This window comes from Balaenoptera borealis (assembly GCF_965194805.1).
Source record: "Balaenoptera borealis genome assembly, chromosome: 19".
Taxonomy (NCBI): Eukaryota; Metazoa; Chordata; class Mammalia; order Artiodactyla; family Balaenopteridae; genus Balaenoptera; species Balaenoptera borealis.
Genome location: NC_138878.1, coordinates 4,865,766 through 4,887,853, shown reverse-complemented (window position 1 = coordinate 4,887,853; position 22,088 = coordinate 4,865,766). Strand labels below are relative to the sequence as shown.

The 22,088-nt window shown below is 51.8% G+C and overlaps 1 protein-coding gene across 6 annotated transcripts in view; it reads right to left on the bottom strand.

Annotated features, from left to right (window-relative positions):
* Positions 1 to 12,322: 12,322 nt before the first annotated feature.
* Positions 12,323 to 22,088, bottom strand: part of MBTPS1 (membrane bound transcription factor peptidase, site 1) — a 50,084-nt gene continuing 40,318 nt past the window's right edge. For all 6 annotated transcript variants that reach the window (XM_082366860.1, XM_082366861.1, XM_082366859.1 and 3 more), the window contains 5 exons: positions 20,582 to 20,722; positions 18,625 to 18,756; positions 17,642 to 17,768; positions 14,323 to 14,453; positions 12,323 to 13,141 (listed from right to left, as the gene is read on the bottom strand). In XM_082366860.1, coding sequence (XP_082222986.1) covers positions 12,945 to 13,141; positions 14,323 to 14,453; positions 17,642 to 17,768; positions 18,625 to 18,756; positions 20,582 to 20,722 — 728 coding nt within the window. In that variant the 3' untranslated portion in view covers positions 12,323 to 12,944. The remainder of the gene's footprint in view (positions 13,142 to 14,322; positions 14,454 to 17,641; positions 17,769 to 18,624; positions 18,757 to 20,581; positions 20,723 to 22,088) is intronic.

The following is a 22,088-nucleotide window of genomic DNA, read 5'->3' as shown; positions in this document are numbered from 1 at the left end:
TCCCCGGACCGCACTTTGAGTAGAGACCACCTCTCCGACCCGATACAGTCGGCTAGGATGGCAGAATCCTGGAAACGGTCCCAACCCGGAAAACGCAGCCCCGTGAAGGTCGGATCTTGAATTCAGAGGTGTTTATTCCTGGCGCCCAGGCTCAAATCCCCCCGAGAGCATGTTAAACCACAAAGTGTGGGATCCGTCACCAGCGTTTCTGACTCAGGGGGTCCGGGGCTCCTTCCTGAGAACTGCTGCTGTAAGTTAGACATGTTCAACGCCTCCCCCAATCAGTCCTTCTCCATCGAGATCAGCACCAAAGGCTTTGCTCGTGTGGTCTCAAGCCCCTGACCGTGCCACCTCCCTGCAGCGGCTCCGTTTATACTTTGCGGGCTCCCGGAGCTGGACGGCGTCGCGGGCCGCAGTTCTGCTGCGACCACGTGAGCGGTGCTCACCGTGACCCAGGCCTTGCAGCAAGCGCTCCCCGCGTCCTCACTCTGAATCCCGAGGGCTGTCACCGCGGTCCGTAGAGCGCAGGGCTCCCGCGGGTGGGGCAAGAGGCTCAAAACGTGAGCGCTGGCCAGGGCCAGGGCCGGAAATCAGCCCCGAGTGTGTGTCATCTCAAAGCCAGCAGTGTCACGCTGGCTCCTGCACCCGCCCAGACCCTGATGGTGCCTGGATGGGAGCGGACGCGTAAGGGAGGGGATGAATGGGTGAGCAGACGGCAGGATGTGAGGGGCTGGGGCGCACCCCTCCGGAATTCACATGGCTCTCTCCCCCCACATCCACCCCGAGGCAGTGAGAAAGGAGATCAAGGGCCCTCAGAGCGGCCTGGCTTTGTACTCCTTAATCTTGGCTCTGGGCGCCCGGGGCACCCCCCTGCCCCTTCTGGGTCCCTCATTAGCTGCCCATTAACGTGCATGACTTAGAAATTGGCCACTGGGCTGTGAAATTCCACTCAATGGGGGAAACCTCTTAATTCTGAGGGGCTTTGATTTGCACTCTGCCCAGTCTCAGGGCTGTGTGACCTTTCCCGGGGAGGAGAGGTGCCCCTTGGGGCCCCATCTGTGTGGGTGGGCAGCCCTGGTGGCACACGGGGCTCAGCCCAGCACCCCACACACGGCCCCGCGTCGCCCCCCAGGGGAGCACCGTCAAGGGATGTTCCAGGGTCCCTCCTTTCCGCCTCCACAGAGTACTGGTCACCTGTCAGGTTGGGAACTTCAGGGAGAAAGTGACCTCAGCTCATCTCTGCAAACCTTTGTCTCACCCTTTAGAAAGTTCTGGAAGACAGACCGGGGCAGGGGTCAGGGGGTGGGGTGGTCTCAGCAACCAGAGTGCCTAGGACTGAGATCCAGACCTCACTGGGGTCCCCTGCGAAATGGTGGTAACAGCCCCTGTCTGCCCCGCAGGGCCCTTAGGAGGACCCAGTGAGAAGAGGGTTACTGCTGTTGAAATACGCACGGGGCAAATCCCATGATCTGTACATGTCTGTGTTTTTACCTCCGCCTGCTTCTGAGCTAGGACAATGCTCTGAACCTGGGCTGCACAACACCCGAGGGACCCTTCAAACTGCCGGCGCCAGGCCCACCCTCAGAGCTTCGGATGAAGCTGGTCTGGATGGGCCAGACACCAGGTTTTCTATAAAGCTCCCCAAGAGGTGTTCACGTGCCGTGAGGAGGAGGAGGTCAGCCCTGTGCGCCTGGGCTCACAGCCCCTGCTCAGCCGCAGCTTTGTGCCCCGGCTTGGCCCGCAGAAGCAAGGGAGTGTGCATGTGACTGGGAGGGCGGGCAAGTGCGCAAACCTCAAGTCCGCCTCAGCAGAGGCCAGGGCCTCGGGGCATCTGTGGGGTCAGGAGGGAAGAGGCACAGGGGTCTGAGGCCTGGGCGGCCTGGGCAGGGAGGGGAGGCAGGCAAAGGTGATGGGGAATAGGCACGGGAATCCGGAAGCACCCAGCAGAGGACGGCGCCGGCTACCGCCTGCTGAGACGGGGTGGAGACCCAACAAGGGCTTGAGGGATGAAACTAGCTGGCACTCCTGAGAGTATTTTCTTGTTTCTAGTTTCATATTTTGATCCCAATAAGCAAATACCACCTGTGTGCCAGCTGTCAAGGCAGCCACAGGCCAAAGACTGTTAACTGAATCTGCAAGATATTCCCTCAGGGGGCGCACAGAATGACACACATGGTTAACATTTAGAATTTTCAGGGGTTTTGCCTAGGACAAGGTCAAGCAGGGATTGCTTCGTCTTTTCTTCAGCTTTGTGCCCTGGCTTGGCCCTCACAAGGCGGCTTAATAAATGAAAGGTGGAGTGAACCAGACACTGAAGGAATAAAGCCTCAGGTCTGCAGATACAGGAGCTCGTGAACTTCTCAGGGCGACAGTTAACCTCTGCGGGAAACGGCGCCAGCGCGGGGACAGGAACCCAGTGTGGTCGGTGGGCTGGCTGGCGGCTCCCAAAGATGTCCTCACCCTCGTCCCAGAACTTACGGCTGTGTCACCTGGCCAAAGGGACTCTGCAGATGAGAGCACGTCCAGACCCTGAGACGGGGCGAGTATCCTGGGTGGTCTGGGTGAGACCTCATCACCATCACAGCGTCCCAAGAACAGGGACACAGCGGGGTCAGAGGGCAGAGACGTGCGGACAGAAGCAGAGGGTGGAGTGGTGTGCACTGCAGGTGGCGGAGGGGCCCCCGGCCAAGGGATGCGGGCGCCTCCAGAAGCTGGAGAAGGCCTGGCAATCACTTCTTGCCTGGAGCCTCCAGAGGGAACCAGCCCTGAGTTTAGCCCCCCGAGACTGATTTTGGACTTCCAACCTCCAGAACTGCAGGGAATAAATGTGCTGTTTCAGGCCACTGCTTCCTGGTAACTGGTTATAGTGGCAGCAGGAAACGGACATACCCAGCATCGCGAGTTCTGACAGTCGGGCACCTCTGAGAGGCTGGAGGCCCATGGCGTCCCCACCCCCCCACCCCCAAGCTCAACAGCAGGGGTCTTTTCTCAGCCGCAGAGCAGAGGTTGGGGGCCTCCAGGTGACACACAGCCCAAGGGCACAGGCCTTGCTGTCCCCTCTCTCTTTTGAAGGGCTAGTGCCCTGAGTCATGATCCGGAGTCCCACTCTGGGTGAAGGAAAAGAAAACTGCACCTTGGAGTGGAAAGTGAACAGTCTTAATGCTGACCCTCCTTCACCCACTGCATCCAAAGGAAGAGGCACCCGGGAGGCGTCAGCGGCCAGACTGGAGGCAGAGTCACAGGGCAGCGGGTGGGCACCCAGCCCTGCAGGGTCTTCGTCACCTGGATCCTGACCCCCACACCCATGTTGACGTGTGGTCTGGGAGGCCAGAGAGCCTCTCCCCATCTCCGAGCCGGGGGCTCCCACCTGGCCTGTTCACAAGAATCCTCTGGGGAGATTTGTGTGGGGTTTTCTGGTAAAATTACATGAAATTCACCACTTTAGCCAAAGTGTACAGTTCAGTGTCATTTCATGCACTCACAATGCTGTGCAACTGTCACCACTGCTTAGTTCCAGAACATTTTCAACACCCCAACACGTCCCCACTAGCGGTCACTCCCCATCCTCCCCTCCCCCAGCCCGAAGCAACACTAACCTGCTTCCTGTCTCTGGATTTGCCTGTTCGGGACACTTCACCCAGATGGAACTCTACACTATGAGTGTAATGTCTGCGAGGTCCCTCCACGCTACAGCGTGACCAGCGCTTTGTTCTCTTTAGGGCTGACTAGCATTCCACTGTCCGGATGGTCCGCCTGCTCTCATCCATTCATCCATTTGATGGGCACTTGGGTAGTTTCCACCTTTTGGCTACTGTGACTAACGCGGCTATGAACTTTCACGTACAAGTTTTTGTTTGAACACCTGTTTTCAGTTCCTTTGGGTCTACACCTGGGAGTGGAATAGCTGGGTTGTATGGTCATTCTGTTTACCTTGGGGAGCTTCTAAAACAGATTTCTAGGCTCTTCCCAAGGAGCATATGATTTAGTAAGTCTACAGCAAGGCCCAGGAATCTATGTTTACGACACTCGCCTGCACTGCCCTCATGTCACCAGCAAATTAAACCAACGTTGTGCGTGTTAATATCCTCTTAAAGGCACCACCGTTAAAAAAAAAAAAAAAAAAATCAAAAATTTTTTTTCTCTGAAAACTTCTACTTACTCTACATATGACAGTCCTTAACTCACTTCATTTTGTAGCCAGTGAACCTAAGTAGCACCCCTATTATATCCAGCAAGTGGGCATCCTTCCCACCATAAGAAAAGGGGAAGCAGTCTGGCACTGGGGGCTCAGAGCTCAGGCCCAGGCCAGACCTGGGCTGGAATGCTGGTCCCACCTCGGTGTTCTCACCTGAGAAATGACGGTGGGAGCATCACGGGACGGCTGAGACCCCCAGATCCCACAGTGCACGCGGACCCTGCCAACAGCAGGCCAGCGGTGCGCCCAGCAGAGGTAGCATGGCTGTCCCAGGGCAGGCTCACCGAGCACAGACCTGTTCTGGTGGGAGGTCCTCAGGGTCCTCACGCCCGGGCACCGGAGGGCTAAGTGCATGGGCAGGGAAGACCCCAGCTAGACCCATCTGCCGACACAGGGCGGGGCTAAGGGTGGGCAGCTGCAGGTGCCCTGCTGCCCTTATTCCTGGCCCATCTCCACGCAGTCAGGGCGCTGCCTGGCTAGATGAGCACGGTTAGGGACCAGCCCTGGGGCCCAACCTCCATGCCCCGCCCCTCGGGGACCCCCGGGGCCCCCGAGGAGTCCCAGGCCTACCTGTGGTTGTGCTGGGGTGGCTCCTCTTGTTTTTGGTTTTTAAAAGAAATAGAGCTGTTCCCTAGAACAATGAGAGCTCATGCCAGGGCATAAAAGGGAACCTTCAAAGCAGTAAGTAGGCCTTAGGCACATCTGTCACCACAAAGGGACCGGCCACTGGGACAGGTGACATAACTGAGCACTGGCTCTGTGTCCGGCCCGGGGCTACACGATATCAGAGAAGGCCCACGGGCAGCAAGTGGCCAGGTGGGAACTGGACGGACCCCAGGCGGTCTGAGTCTACAGCCAGGGCCCTGGATGGTGACACCCTCTCTGGAATGTTCCTCCCAGGTGGACCTGGGTATCCCACTGCAACACCCGACAAGGCCTCCCTTCTTGGACAGGGCAGCACACAGCAGACCCCATCGACTGGTCCTCCGGAGAGCTGATGCCCTTTCTGCGTACGCTCGCCTCACTGAAGCCCTCTCTCCAGCTCAGTCTCACTGCTCCTTCACCACCCCCTCCTCCCTGACTCTGTCCCAAGGCATGCAGCTCCCAGTGGTACTGTTCTGGCTGGCAGACAGGAAAGGATCCACACGTCTGTGACCCAGCTGTTCGCGGCAGGCAGGTCCTGTGCCTTCGGTGCTGCTCTGATGCCCCCTTCACGCTGGGCTGCTGCTGACCATCACCTGTACATGACCCCCATGCAGGGTTCCCTCTGGAGCGGCAGGAACCACAGGGCCCTACAGCTCTCGATACCTTAACAGCTCTCCTGTGTTGTCGACCTGGCCTCAACGTGTGGCCTGGGGGTCCATACTTGTCCATCTCTGTCCTCGTCCTGTCCCAACTACATGACCCTACAAATGCCCACGCCCAAAGGACACACGTGTGCACCGAGGCTGCTGTAAGAGCACTCGAGGCTGGGCCAGGGGTTCCACCAGCTAAAGGGGAAGCTGGTCTCCGGAGAACAAGTGGGGCAGTGACCAGCCTCAGCACGGGGAAGGGACGGGAGCAGGAGAGCTGGTCCCCAAATCAAGTAACACGTGTAGATGCAGACCTCGAAGGCTGGGTGAGGGATCCTCCCAGCAAGTGGGAACGGGAGGCCCCAGGTCCAAGCTCCCTCCTTAGGGCACGAGGTATCCAAGTCCCCAAAGAGGCGAACCTCAGACCTGCAGCCAATGTGGAGATGTGGAGACCAGGAGCCCAGCTCAATGCTCTGAGGTCTAGAACTTCATTTCACAACCACATGGCTGCAGCGTTAGGATGGCCTTACGATGGAGCTGCAGAAACACTCAGGTTGACAAACAATTTCTCTAATTCAATCATTTGCCAACATTAATACTGGGAGATGCCCCAACCAAAAGACACAGATTGACTGAATGGATACAAATACAAGACCAATATATATGCTGTCTACAAGAGACCCACCTCAGACCTAGGGACACATACAGACTGAAAGTGAGGGGATGGAGAAAGATATTCCATGCAAATGGAAATCAAAAGAAACCCGGAGTAGCAATACTCATGTCAGACAAAATAGACTTTAAAATAAATACTACAAGAGACAAGGAAGGACATTATATAATGATCAAGGGGTCAATCCAAGAAGAAAATATAACAATTATAAATATCTACGCACCCAACATAGGAGCACCTCAATATATAAGGCAAATGCTAACAGACATAAAAGGGGAAATTGACCGTAACACAATAATAGTAGGGGACTTTAACACCTCACTTTCACCAATGGACAGATCATCCAAACAGAAAATAAATAAGGGAAGACAAGCTTTAAATGACACATTAGCCCAGATGGACTTAATTGATATTTATAGGACAACCCATCCAAAAACAACAGAAAACACTTTCTTCTCAAGTGTACATGGAACATTCTCCAGGATAGATCACATCTTGGGTCACAAATCAAGCCTCAGTAAACTTAAGAAAACTGAATTCTTATCAAGCATCTTTTCTAAGCACAAGGCTATGAGACTACAAATCAACTACAGGGAAAAAAACGTAAAAAACACAAACACATGGAGGCTAAACAATATGCTACTAAACAACCAAGAGATCACTGAAGAAATCAAAGAGGAAATCAAAAAATACCTACAAACAAATGACAATGAAAACACAATGACCCAAAACCTATGGGATGCAGCAAAAGCACTTCTAAGAGGGAAGTTTATAGTAATACAATCCCACCTCAAGAAACAAGAAAAATCTCAAATAAACAACCCAATCTTACACCTAAAGCAATGAGAGAAAGAAGAACAAAAAAACCTCAAGGTTAGTAGAAGGAAAGAAGTCATAAAGATCAGATCAGAAATAAATGAAAAAGAAATGAAGGAAAGGATAGCAAAAATCAATAAAGCTAAAAGCTGGTTCTTTGAGAAGATAAACAAAATTGATAAACCATTAGCCAGAATCATCAGGAATAAAAGGGAAAAGACTCAAATCAACAGAATTAGAAATGAAAAAGGAGAAGTAACAACTGACACTGCAGAAATACAAAGGATCATGAGAGACTACTACGGGCAACTATATGCCAATAAAATGGACAACCTGGAAGAAATGGACAAATTCTTAGCAAAGTACAACCTCCCAAGACTGAACCAGGAAGAAATAGAAAACATGAACAGACCAATCACAAGCACTGAAATTGAAACTGTGATTTAAAGTCTTCCAACAAACAAAAGCCCAGGACCAGATGGCTTCACAGGTGAATTCTATCAAACATTTAGAGAAAAGCTAACATCTATCCTTCTCAAACTCTTCCAAAATACAGCAGAGGGAGGAACACTCCCAAACTCATTCTACGAGGCCACCACCACCCTGATACCAAAACCAGACAAAGGTTTCACAAAAAAAGAAAACTACAGGCCAATATCACTGATGAACATAGATGCAAAAATCCTCAACAAAATACTAGCAAACAGAATCCAACAGCACATTAAAAGGATCATACACCATGATCAAGTGGGGTTTATTCCAGGAACGCAAAGATTCTTCAATATATGCAAATCAATCAATGTGATACACCATACTAACAAATTGAAGGATAATCTCAATAGATGCAGAAAAAGCTTCTGACAAAATTCAACACCTATTTATGATAAAAACTCTCCAGAAAGTGGACATAGAGGGAACCCACCTCAACATAATAAAAGCCATATATGGCAAACCCACAGCCAACATCATTCTCAATGGTGAAAAACTGAAAGCATTTCCTCTAAGATCAGGAACAAGACAAGGGTGCCCACTCTCACCACTATCATTCAACATAGTTTTGGAAGTTTTAGCCACAGCAATCAGAGAAGAAAAAGAAATAAAAGGAATACAAATTGGAAAAGAAGAAGTAAAACTGTCACTATTTGCAGATGACATGATACTATACATAGAAAATCCTAAAGATGCCACCAGAAAACTACTAGAGCTAATCAATGAATTTGGTAAAGTAGCAGGATACACAATTAATGCACAGAAATCTCTTGCATTCCTACACACTAACAATGAAAAATCAGAAAGAGAAATTAAGGAAACTCCCATTTACCATTGCAACAAAAAGAATAAAATACCTAGGAATCAACAAACCTACCTAAGGAGGCAAAAGCCCTGTATGCAAAAAACTATAAGACACTGATGAAGAAAATCAAAGACAATACAAACAGATGAAGACATACCATGTTCTTGGATTGGAAGAATCAGTATTGTGAAAACGACTATACTACTCAAAGCGATCTACAGATTCAATGCAATCCCTATCAAATTACCAATGGCATTTTTTACAGAACTAGAACAAAAACTTTTACAATTTGTATGGAAACACAAAAGACCCCAAATAGCCAAAGCAATCTTAAGAAAGAAAAACGGAGCTGGAGGAATCAGACTCCCTGACTTCAGACTATACTACAAAGCTACAGTAATCAAGACAGTACGGTACTGGAACAAAAACAGAAATATAGATCAGTGGAACAGGATAGAAAGCCCAGAGATAAACCCATGCACATATGGTCACCTTATTTTTGATAAAGAAGGCAAGAATATACAATGGTGAAAAGACAGCCTCTTCAATAAATGGTGCTGGGAAAACTGGACAGCTACATGTAAAAGAATGAAATTAGAACACTCCCTAACACCATACACAAAAATAAACTCAAAATGGATTAAAGGCCTAAATGTAAAGCCTGACAGTATAAAACTCTTAGAGGAAAACATAGGCAGAACACTCTATGACATAAATCACAGCAAGACCCTTTCTGACCCACCTCCTAGAGTAATGGAAATAAAATTAAAAATAAACAAATAGGACATAATGAAACTCAAAAGCTTTTGCACAGCAAAGGAAACCATAAACAAGACGAAAAGACAACCCTCAGAATGGGAGAAAATATGTGCAAAAGAAGCAACTGACAAAGGATTAATCCCCAAAATATACAAGCAGCTCAATATCAAAAAAACAAACAACCCAATCCAAAAATGGGCTGAAGACCTAAATAGACATTTCTCCAAAGTTGACAGATTGCCGACAAACACATGAAAAGATGCTCAACATCACTAATCATTAGAGAAATGCAAATCAAAACCACAATGAGGTATCACCTCACACCAGTCAGAATGGCCATCATCAAAAAATCTACAAACAATGAATGCTGGAGAGGGTGTGGAGAAAACGGAACCCTCCTGCACTGCTGGTGGGAATGTAAATTGATACAGCCACTATGGAGAACAGTATGGAGGTTCCTTAAAAAACGAAAAATAGAACTACCATATGACCCATCAATCCCACTACTGGACATATACCCTGAGAAAACCATAATTCAAAAAAATACATGTACCACAATGTTCACTGCAGCACTATTTATAATAGCCAGGACATGGAAGCAACCTAAGTGTCCATTGACAGATGAATGGATAAAGAAGATGTGGCACATATATACAATGGAATATTACTCAGCCATAAAAGGGAACGAAACTGAGTTATCTGTAGTGAGGTGGATGGACCTAGAGTCTGTCATACAGAGTGAAGCAAGTCAGAAAGAGAAAAACAAATACCGTACGCTAACGCAGATATATGGAATCTAAAAAAACGGTACTGATGAACGTAGTGACAGGGCAGGAATAAAGACACAGACGTAGAGAATGAACTTGAGGACACAGCGGGGAAGGGGAAGCTGGGACGAAGTGAGAGAGTGGCATGGACATACATACACTACCAAATGTAAAATAGTTAGCTAGTGGGAAGCAGCCACATAGCACAGGGAGATCAGCTCAGTGCTTTGTGATGACCTAGAGGGGTGGGATAGCGAGGGTGGGAGGGAGGCTCAAGAGGGAGGGGATATGAGGATATATGTATACGTACAGCTGACTCACTTTGTTGTACAGTAGAAACTAACACAACACTGTAAAGTGATTATACTCCAATAAAGATATTTAAAAAAAGAAAAAAAAAAACACTGGGAGAGGGCTTCCCTGGTGGCGCAGTGGTTGAGAATCTGCCTGCCAATGCAGGGGACACGGGTTCGAGCCCTGGTCTGGGAAGATCCCACATGCCGCGGAGCAACTGGGCCCGTGAGCCACAATTACTGAGCCTGCGCGTCTGGAGCCTGTGCTTCGCAACAAGAGAGGCCGCGATAGTGAGAGGCCTGCGCACCGCGATGAAGAGTGGCCCCCGCTCACCGCAACTAGAGAAAGCCCTCGCACAGAAACGAAGACCCAACACAGCCACAAATAAATAAATAAATAAATTAAAAAAAAAAAAAAAACACTGGGAGATTTCACATTCTCCAGATTGTAGGCTTCTCTTGAAAGATCAAAACATGTGCCATCCCCAAGATGTGGCCCGAGCGCTCCGGTGAGCCCCAGCCCCCTGAGACCCGCTGTCTCACTAGGGCCGTGTCCTCACTCCCTGGACCCGACTGGCTTACGGGACCCCAGCTTTCACAGTGCTGGGGGCAGGTGGTGAGCCGTCCACACCTGTGGAGGGCAGGCAGGAAGACCAGAGGCACAAGCCCCTCATTCTGAGATGTTGAAACCATGCTTAGGTCTACAGCCCGTCTCTGAGGACAACACACCACCATGAGCCTGTAAACGCTGACACTGTAAGGGCTGCTGGGGACGGGGAGAGCTCTGCGGGACCCTCAGCAATTCCTCTAAGTCCTCGAAGCAACAGCAGCACGGAATGCGGTTAAAAGCTGCCAGGTCACCACTGTGACCTGCCAAGGGTGATACGCGGCAGGGAGAGTTGGGCGTTGGCAGCTCCTCCCTCATCCCTCGGCCTGGGCCTTTCTCCTCCCAGGACCTCACCAGCACCCCGATCCCACAGGACCTCCGCCCTTTCCGGTCAGTCTGTCCTCACCTATGATCTGAAAGCTGATGTTTGGCCACTTGGAGGACAGAAAACACTGTACAGGCAGGGGTTACAAGTTAACAGGCTGCCTTGGGTTAGGCAACGGTTTCTTTCTCAGAAATGGCCCCTGATGCATAAAAAGGACTTCATCAAAATGAAAAACTCTTATGCTTGTAAGGATACCATCAGGAAAGTGAAAAGACAACAGACAGAATGAAAGAAACAATTTGCAAGTCATGTATCTCATAAGGGACTTTCATCTGGAAGATATCGAAGAACTCTTACAAGTCAATAAAAAGACAACTCAAGTAAAAAATGGGCAAAGGATCGAAATGGACATTTCTCCAAAGAAGACATAAAAATGTCCAATGAACACATGAAAAGATGCTCAACATCATTATCTCTAGGGAAATGCAAATCAAACCACAATGAGATGTCACTTCACACCCACTAGAGGGCTGTCGTCAGAAAGATGGGTAACTAACTGTTGGTGAGAATGTGGAGAAGCCGGGACCCTCATACACTGCTAGTGGGAATGTAAAACGGTGAAGCAGCTTTGGAAAAAGAGTTTGGCGGTTCCTCAAAAAGTGAAGCATAAAACTATAGGATTTTACTCCTCGGTGCCAACCCAACAGAAATGAAAACTTATGTCCACATTAGAAATGGTACATGCATGCTCAAAGCAACACTATTCACAACAGACAAAAAGTGGAAACAGCTCAGTGGTCCATCAAGTGAGGATAAACAAAATAAGACCTATCCATCCGACAGAGTGTCATTTAGGTCCAGAAAGGAGTGAAGTACGGAGACAGCTACAACATGGATGAACCACTAAGACGCCCTCCGTGAGAGAAGCCAGTCCGCCAAGGCCATGCATTATACGACGCCCTTTTTATGAAATGTTCAGATTAGGCAAATTCATAGAGACAGCAAATCAGTGGTTGCCTGGGGCTGTGGGAGGAGGGACTAGAGGTTGACTGGCTGCTGGGTAGGAGGTTTCTTTTGGAGGCGATGAAAATGTTCTGGAATTATAGCGGTGATGGTTGTACAACCTTGGAATATACTAAAAACCACTGAACTGTACACTTTTGAACACAATTTTTTTTTTTAAACAGAATTTTGTAGGACGTGAATTACACCTCAAAAAAATATTTAACAGGCTGACTCAGAACCCATTCCAGGTTGTCATCAAAGAGAAATGCACAGGCGGGCAAGAGCCCATTACACACTTTTTAGCTTCATACAGGTAATGCGTATTTATTGAAAATTTTCTTCACCAACAAAGGTGAAATCAAGACCCAAATTACAAAACACGATGGCAGTTGATACTTATAAAAATAAAGCGAAGGGCTATGTTTCACAGATTTGTGCAAGTTTCTTTCAAAATCTGTCTGTCCTCTCATCAAAAAGGAGATCATGGCATCTGTGTTATTCCTCATGATGTAATAGTAAAAAACTGCGTTCCGTTGACAAAAAAAATAGCTTTGCTTCCATACAGCACAAGTCTTTAAAGTGACTTTTCCCCAACAATAAATATAGAAAATAGCCTTTATGGAGCACGTCTAGCTTGGTCAGAGCCGTTTCCTCCCCGACAGCCTTTAGAAGTTGTCCGAGTCTTTGGTGCACGGGCGGCCGGCGAGGTCTGACTCCAGGCTGCCCTGCGGGGCCCTCCGGCGGCCCCGCGCCCCGCACGACACACCGCGAGCCTGCGCTCCTCGCCGGGGGAGGCCCGCTCAGCACAGGCTCGCAGAGCGTTTCGGGCAGGGGGCCCCCGGGAGCCCACGGCTCCGCCCGCCCGCCTAGGCCACCCTCGAAGGCGCTCCCCGGCGCTCACAGCCAGCCGGGCCGACGTCACACCGAGGGGGCCTTTGGCGGGTGAACCTGCTGCACGAGCTGTGGGCGCTTCACCCTGGGCTTCCTTCGCTTTGGCCTGCTCTTGGCCTTGTTGATCTGCACCACGAAGAAGGCCAGGACCACCATGGCCCCCAGGAAGGCGAAGACGGGAATGGTCTGGCCCACCTCCTGGTTGTAGCGGCCAGGCATGATCCCTGCAGGAGGACAGCGGGGGACGGTCAGCCCACACGGCCGCGACCTCTGTGCCTACGCGACGAGCTGGGCTCGTAGTGACCCAGAGAAAGAACGAGAGAGACGTGCGTCCAAACTCTCAGAGGAGGGCTTCCTGGGGCGGAGGGTGGGGTGTGAGGTCTCCGCCCTGCCTCCCCACCTGTGCTCCCTCAGAAGCCAGCGTCGCCCTTCTGCTGCCGCGGATAATCTGCAACGGGGGCGCCCTATCTCTGTTTTCATGAAAACCATGGAAGACGGACAAGTCTAGGCGCTGGTGTTACACTAGCTGGACGGGGGGAAGAGGGAGGCGGCCTGGCGGGAAGGTGAGGACGGCCGGCCATGCTTCTGCCGCTGGGAAGGCCTCCCGCAGATGGGACACGTGGTTGGGAACTGAGAGTGGCCATCGTAGGAACCTGGGTTTGTGCTGTCACACGGCTCTGTAACTGAGTGATGCTGGGGTTCCAGAACTAACCTTCATCAGTGCACCCCGGGACCTGTAGGCAAGGCCCTCAGGAGCTTGACATCAGCACACAAAGTCCCCAGGGTTGGACCACGTGGGCCAGGGTACCCCTTCCTGATCCCCGGAGCTCCTGGCCAATTCTTAACACCAGGAGAAGTGCCCCTGGGGAGCTGTAAACTCGTGCAAGAGCACAAGGGCTTCTGGAACGGAAGAGGAGCCCACACTCTGGAATGACTTGGTCCAATCATCCCAGATAAAGGACAACCTGTCCCCGACAGTCCGGTGAGGCCAAAGCCATTATCTGGCTGGTTGGGGGGACCATTTGATGTCACTTGGGGTGAGGGACACCCCACATTTAACTGAGAATCTCAGCTCAGGGAAGTCCCATCCTAGGGGGGTCGGGGCAGAGAATTGGTGAAGACGTCTGGGTTGAGGGTTCAGGGGCCATGCTGTGACAGATGGACATCATAAAAGAAATTCTAATTTGAAAATTCAAGTAGAATTTTCTAAGAGACGACAACATGTTAATCCTTTAGGTCTGCTTTTGGCCTTGTTGACTTGTACCACGAAGAAAGCCAGGACCCCCGTGGTCCCAGGAAGGCAGAGACACGAACAGCCTGGCCCACCTCCTGGGGGACGGAGGGAGGCTCTTTTGAACAAACCATAGTATGATTCAGCCCAATAGCGAAACGCTGAAGAACTGACCTCCAGGAATGTCCCAGGCTCCACTCTCTCCCGGAGACAAGGGCCTCACTTGAGGGCGATTTGGTCGGAAGCTGGGTACCACCACCTTGTCCAGGTCGATGGAGAGTAGCTTCTGGTGTTTCCAAAGATTACTTCAGGAAAACGGATTCAAACAAAATACAAATAAGCAACTGTACTGGCCCAAGGAAGCTGAGCCAATCCCTGAGAAGTAGAAAGTGATTTAAACATTAACGTGAAACGATGTCCCATCTACGTCTACCTAAACACAACTGTGGACAACTGGAAGCGCACTTCCAGGCCCCAAGACAAGAACGCCAAGTAAAGTCCGTACACACAAGATCAGTTCTAGAGGGTTTACACCACCAGCAACTCGAGCTTGCCTTGGCCTAAACCAGAAACGTCACCCGGCAGAAGGAGAGAAAACTACACGTAACCTCTGAAAGGAGCTGGCAGATGCAGGTGAGTGGACACGGCCCGGCTGGAAGGTGCGCAGTCTCCACCGCGAGGCAGGAGAGCCGTGGGCACGGCTCTCTGACGGACGCAAACCACGGCAGCAAAGGGGGCAGACCTGGTGCCAGGGGCCAGCCGTCACCTTGGTCCTCAAGGACACCACTCTCAGGAGGCAGAACAAGGCAGACACACAAGTAACCGAGGCGCGGACAGAAACCATGGGAATAAAGGAATGAGCATCTGCCTAGCCTGCAGGGCCACAGTGACGAAGAAAGGAAACATATGTGCTTTGCAGAATGTACTGGACTTGCTACGATGGCACCGTTATTCATATCACTAATTCTAAGATCTGAAGAAGAACTTGTTCAGGCCAATACAACTTGTAACTGAGGAAGAGAGGCTGGTATACTGCCAAGAGCAGCCTGGGAAGACACAGAGATTAGAGCAAAGAGTGCGAATGGAAAATCTGAAGACTGCTGTGGCTAAAATCAGGGAAAAGAATAAAATATGCTTGCAAATTATGAACTCGCCATTTTTCCGCTTCTCATTCATTTGGAAATTGCTGGCCCATCTCTCACTTTGGCCAAGAGAGAGCAAAGAGTTCAGTTCTATCAGCAATCAGGATGAAGGTCAGCAGGAAGCCGACAGACACTGGCTCTGTAAAGAGGTTTTCCGAGCAGGAAACAGATAAGCTGCTATCTTGCCCGTCCAACTGGGCAACTGCTCGGAAAATGCCGAGTATTATAACCTGTTCTATTTTATATAATCTAACTTTACTTTTCAGGTTTAATCAGTCTGAAAATTAAACTGACAATGCTAAGTTACAGAATCAATGACATTTAAGCTTTATAACCCTGCAGGTGAATATACATGGGGCTGTATGTTAATTCTCACGGTCCTTTCCTGTTCTGGAATTTAATTACCTGGCAGTGGCCCCTTCTCGTTGAGCAGACGGGGTGACAGTGCACCACGTTATCGTTTGAGAATTTCACAATGTCCCGATGGGAGGACAGAAGGTTAGCCTCACCCAGGGGCTCCTTACAGGTCGAACATTCCTGCAACTGCTCCGGGTACGGATGCCTGACGCCCAGGAACGACACCGGGAAATGAGTCCTGGTTTCAGGAACGGAGTGGCCGCCTGCACTCAGTGCTGGGCTGACAGAGCCTGAGCCTTTCCAGGGCTCTCTGACACTGTCTCGCGTCGCTTCAGAGATTCAGAATCTAGACCTAGATCTAGGTCGATGAGAACGGAGAACAATTTTCACCAAGAGATACAGGTGACGCCTGGTGGGTGTATTAAGAAGGAAGTCTTGGGAGCGACAGTGAAAGTCAAGTTCTAGGAGCTGCACAGCATCAGCACCCTCGACGGGCCAGGCCGGGCCTTGAGGCGTCGTTCGATGGGGACGCGCAGACGCCAAGGACACTGTTATCTGTTCTCAGCGTCCTGAGCAGCTCCGTGGAGAGTAACGGGGTTTCAGGGACCTCTGCCAACAGCCCCTGCCCGCTGGGCGTGGACTGCCGACCACAGCTGGAGTTCAAGTCTGGTTTGAATACTAGGTTGATGACAGGTTATAAATGAATGAGATGTAAAAATGGAATCTTATCAGAAACTAAAAAACGGTGGCATGGTAACTGAAATGGAAAAGTACTCAGTAATTAAAGTTTCAGGACCAGAAGTGCCGCCAGAGTAGAGAGCGTGAAGAATCTACAGTCCTGCTTCCCATCGAGCAGGTTCGGAAGAGGACGTGTTCATCACTCACTGAGTGGTGGCGCGCTCAGTGCTCTGCTCAGGACGACAGCAAAGCACAGGAAGCTTCGGGGCCTCCTGCAGGCAGCCCCCTCTTCGGGGCTCACAATGCAGACAGTGGCCCCCCGTGCCCTGCCACACACACCCCGACACCTGTACACACGGAGACCCACACGAAGCGGGCAGGCTGGTGCGGGAGAGAAGGCAGGGCCCCCCCCCCCCCCGAGGGGAACCTGCCGCGTGCGTGAGGTGTGCTGCCCGTGAGGGGAAACAGCTGCTCGCGGCGTCGCTCAGGGGACCAGGAGCCAAGGGGGTGGGACTGCCCCCACAGCCACGCCCAGAACACGCGCCCCTGCGTCACCGCACCAGGACCTCAAATCTCCTCACCAGAGCAGGAGATTGTCCTGCTGGGGCCAGGCATGGCCAGGAGAGAAACAGGGAGAGGGACTGATCTAGAGAAAACCTGGAACCAGCGGCCTGAGCTGGCTCTTCTGCCCGAACAGAAAAACAGCAGGGGTCACTCAATTTTTGGCTTCTGAAAGGAAACGACAGAAATGAAGAGGCTGAGCTTGACAGATGGAGAAGCAGGCAGATCAACAGCGTCTGCGCCTGTCATGGTAAGAGGTCCCTTTACCAGGGACGACACTCAGCCCAGGGTGAGGGCACAGACGCAACTCCGGGCCCGGCGACAGGCCAGAACCCAGATCTACTCCTGAAGTCTCTGCCCCCGGGTGTGACACAGAAAGACCCTGTCTGTATCCCAGAATCAACACCGCACATGGGGAGCGCTCAACTCCCGAACCTCGAACTAAAGGAGCCAGAGCTTCCCTTCAAGGGGACATCACTGTCAGATGACAAGCTTTTTAACCAAGAGCCAACCAAACCTAACGGGAGGCTGATTACCCAAAGCGCTTTTATGCAGGATACCACCAGGGTGCATAACTCTGAAGGTCAATACGGGAGTTCACTAATTTAAAAAACCATCACAAAGTGACAAGCTAGACTTGATTATTCGATAATGATGTCAGTAAAATTCCATTCCCTCTTGTTAAAAAAAAAAAAAAAAAAAGGCAATGAATCATAAACCCAGCAGAAGGAGTGGAAAAGCACAGTGTCACCAACCTGGGAGCCGTCTCATTCAAGGGCTGCGGCTTGGCCCACGACAGGTGCGGACAGGCCGGCAGCGCCCGGGGCTCAGGGCCTCCCAGCCGGGCCTCAAGGACCTTGGAGTACCGGTGCAGGTGGTTCCCTGGGCAGCACCCATGCCGACACCCGGGCCATCGTTGTTAAGAAGATGCAGGGGAAGAACAAGGCTTCATTAGTTGTCTGTCTGCGTCCCGGCCGTCAGGCCCGCTACACGCGCTTCTCGCCCGTCTGCCAGGTGCTCAGGGGCGAGGCCTGGCTGCTGCCGAGCGTGAGCGAACACACCAGGACAGCCGTTCCCTCTCACGTGGCCACGCTGCACACACGGCAGCGGCCAGGCCGCCTCACGGACCGTAACTACACGCACGAGGCTATACTCGAGGAGTCTGACCTGTAGATACACTTCGTGGAAACAGCTTTCTCTTCTCAAATGTTTAATGCTCAGGCCAAAAAGAAAATCTGCGTTTTCAAAATTCAAAATTCCTTTTGCTTCTCTTATCTGTGCCGTCCTTTACTGCAGCCAAGGCCCACATGCGGCTACTGAGCGACTGAGAGGGTGGGTGTCGCATGTTTAAATAACAGCGCTCTGGTGAATGGGGCTGAAGAGTTTTATCACAATGAACTTAACCTGTTCCTTTTTAGTCCTTAAACGCGGCTACTGGGAAGTTCAGAACCAACCGCGGCTCGCACCGAGCGTCCAGGGACAGCCTGGGAGGAGGGGGCTCGGGCTGCGCGGCCACGGGGCCGTCACCCGCCAGGCGAGCTGGGGCCCTGTCTCTTCTGTGAACCGGAAAGAAGTACCTATTTTCAAGGGTCCCGAGAGGGCTTAGAGAGTAATCCCCGTGAGCAGCCCCAGCCTGGCGCCCGGTACCTAGAGAGCGCTCAGAACGCCGGCCGCTCCTCCCAAGAGCCCGTCTCGTGGGACGACACGGGCGGGGGCGGGCACCCCCGCGGCCACTCACCTTCCATCCTCTCCGGAGCCACCGAGTGCGCCCCGCTGGGGGGGCGCTGCCGAGCCCCCGAGTGGCTGAGGCTGGGGGGCGTCACCCCGTACGACGTGAACTGCAGGAGCGCATCCAGGAGCCAGAAGCAGTCTGCGGGTTCAGCAACAGGCTGCTTAGCAACTAGATCTGTTTACAGCGACCTCTACAGGAAAATCAAAGCTGGCCCCCCGAACAAGGGGGAAATGGGACGGCAGAAGGTCGGGTCCCAGTACAGCCCTGTTTGTGGGACACTCGCGTCCTTCACGGTCATCGGCAGCCCACGCGGGCCTCACTCCCAGCCCCCAGGCGCCCCTCGGGTCTGGGTTCCTCACGACAAGGACGGAAGGGGCTCCTGCAGGGACGGTGGGACCACGTGCCACCACAGAGAGCAGAACCGCCCGGAGATCGGGGGTCCGCGAGAGAGGAGGGGAGAACCAGGCACCAAAGCTCCCGCCAACACCCGCAGGCTGTCCTGGGGGAGGGATCTAGATTTTCAGGTGAGGGTAGAGCCAGGACCACCGGGTGCACGCCACAGGGAGGTGGGTTCAAGGTCAACGCAAGTACAAAGTCTAGCAGTCTGGGCCGCCCTGAGTCAGTGGGCCCCGACCACAAAGTAGGAAAGCTGAAAACGGTCAGTTATTTTGGGGGGTCATCCCAGGGGGCCTAGGTGCTGGGCTGCACTCAACCAGCCTCCGTCACGGGGCCACACGGACGGATCCTTCCTATCAGGAGATGAGGGGCTGCACTGACTTTAAACCTGGGACCGCTGCTCCCCAGCTGCCACCGCCCCGCATCCCATCAACACCAGCGCAGGCGGGATGAGGGTCGCAGAGAGGGGACGGCAGGACGCACTTGTCTCCCGACGGAGCAGCCAGTCAAGTGCTCCCAGCCCCAAAAGCTCCTCCAGGCGGACACGGGAAGTGTAAGGACCAGGACAGTCTCTCAGGCATTTACCATTTTAACAAAGACTCACCAGAGATCTCAGGTCTTAAAAGACAATCTCTGTAGAAATAAAACATTAACCTTCTTTCAACTATGACTTTAACCCTCACTTTTGATTTTTAAAAAAAAAACGTTCTATGGATTTATGTGAAATGCTAGGAACGTAGTCCCTTAACCTTCACATCACAGAGAGAGAGGGAGGGAGAGAGAGAGGGGGACGGACACAGCGCAGACGCCCAGCTCACGCTCCAGCCGCCTCGGCCCCTCCTGTGAAGCCTGGTCACTGCCTGCACGTGAAGACCCGACTCCCCCAGCCCCTCCTGCCCGCCGTCCTCAGGGACCTGAAAGACTAGGTTCTGGTCCTGGTCTGGTCATCATCTCACCAGCAAAGAGACCGAACACTTGCACCCGTCCGTGCCTCCTTTACAAAATGAGAAAAATGAAAGTCTTTGGCCAAGCTCAAACCCCCAGATCTGACGGTGCATCGAGAGATGCCGAGGAAGAGGAGGGGCGCTAAGGACCAGCTGCCCCTCTCTGCCCCCACCTCACACCCAGCGATGATACCAAGCACCCCTCACGAGGGCCGAAACTCCCGAGTCTGGGATGAGGGCCAAGTGCTGGAAGAGGGTGGGTCAGACCTGAGAGGGGGCCTGCGCAGCAGTGCCAGGGACACAGCCTCCAGAGAGGGACGCCAGGGAGGGCAGAGACCGGGTAAACTGGCCTCCCCACCGAAACACGGGGGGCCTGGCCTCCGCCGGCCCCAGCGCAACGAGCGTGGAGGGGAAGGCAGCGCAGCCTGCGAGCGCGCTTTTGCTTTGCTTATGAAACACGCCCAGCCCGAGATGCCTATCAAAACATCCCAAGCACCTGGCTCACCTGAGCAGCCTCTAGTACCAGCATCTCATGGGTGCCTGTCCAGGGACAACGGGGAGAAGGGGCAGGAACCGCAAAGCCACCAAGGCCCACCCGCTGCGGCCGCGCCGGCACTTCTCACCCTTCTGCCGGTGACTGTCATCCAAGCAATTGGAGTCTCCGTACAGCACGATCCGGCCTCCACCCTCAGCCGGGATCTGATACAGCCCCAAAATGGGGACGTTTTCAACAACCGCCGTTTCCTGCTTTAAGACCTCCAATCCTGAAACAACACAACAGAAACAGCAGTGAGAAGTTCTGTGGAGGAATGAACAATTTTCCAGTTGCCCCTTACCTTGACATTTAGTCCGTATGACCCCCCTGCAAAAAAAAACCCACAGCAAAGTCTAATAATCACAACAGTGCCAACTTTTAGGATAAGAAAACAACATATAAAGTGCCACTAATTTGGGCTGTAGCAAAATTCACATATGTGTATACGTATATTCCCATAACTCTCCTTTTCCATTTTCACTTGAAATGGTGGTACATAGTATTCACAATCCTAGAGGCGCTGCTTCTCCCTTTTTATCCGCCAAACCCAAATTTTTGTCTCTTCTTATTATGCTGAGAGGCTTATGTCTTCGGACCACACACACAAGGGGCAGCTCCTGCTCAACACACAGGTACCTCTGTGGACACAGTTATATACACTGGTGCCCAGGCTTCATGCTTAATAACTGAAAGCTAGGACAACCAGAACTAATTTTTAGAACATACGCCCACGTAGTTTTAGTTCAGATTTAAGGTATTTGTTACAGGAATCTCATAAATACAGTACAAACGCTCCCACAGCAGAGACTTCTCACCTCTGCCCAGACAGACAACACAATTTACAACGCTGACCACATCAAGAAGCCAACAGCGCACAGATGCCACGGGAGCAACCGCTGGCGACACCGTCACATAATCAAAGTCTCCAGCCCTGAGGCAGACGCATCCCGCACGCTGGAGACGGCACACGTCTGCACCAGGATCCAGCATCGACTGCGCTGGTCACATCTAAAACGCCTGTGGCTCTAAAAATGCAGCGCTTCCTGCTCTCTACGGATAATCCCACTAGGAACTGAGTGGAAGGGAAAACAGGGTTTTCTTTGTCGGGAGGGAGAGACACGGCAGTAAAACAGATGAAGTGGGGAAAGTGCACACAGCATTGCCACTTGGCCTCGTGGTTTGACAGAGTTTTGTTTCTGACAATAGGGTCCTTTTTGATCCAGCATAACCCAGATTTTCAAATTCCTATTTTGTACCCAAAAGATTACTCAACTTAAAGCCTGTTTGGAAATAAAGAGTCCCTTAAAAAGGATTCCCAGGTAATTAATTTTTATTTTCAGGCTAGCAGAACACCAAAATAAAGTATGCACCCTTAAACCTACTTTTGATTCCTCTCCCCCCCAAAAAAAGGAGCAACCAGATGGCAACAAGTTGACAAGGAGACCACGGCCTTCACCCCAGGGGAGTTTCCAGAAGCAACACTGCCCTGTGAGCAACGGATCTCAGAAAGAATTACTAACCCACGGTAAATTGTGCCAGCGGACTGGGAAGAGAGGATCATTTACGTTCTTAAAGTTAAAATATACCCTTATGAA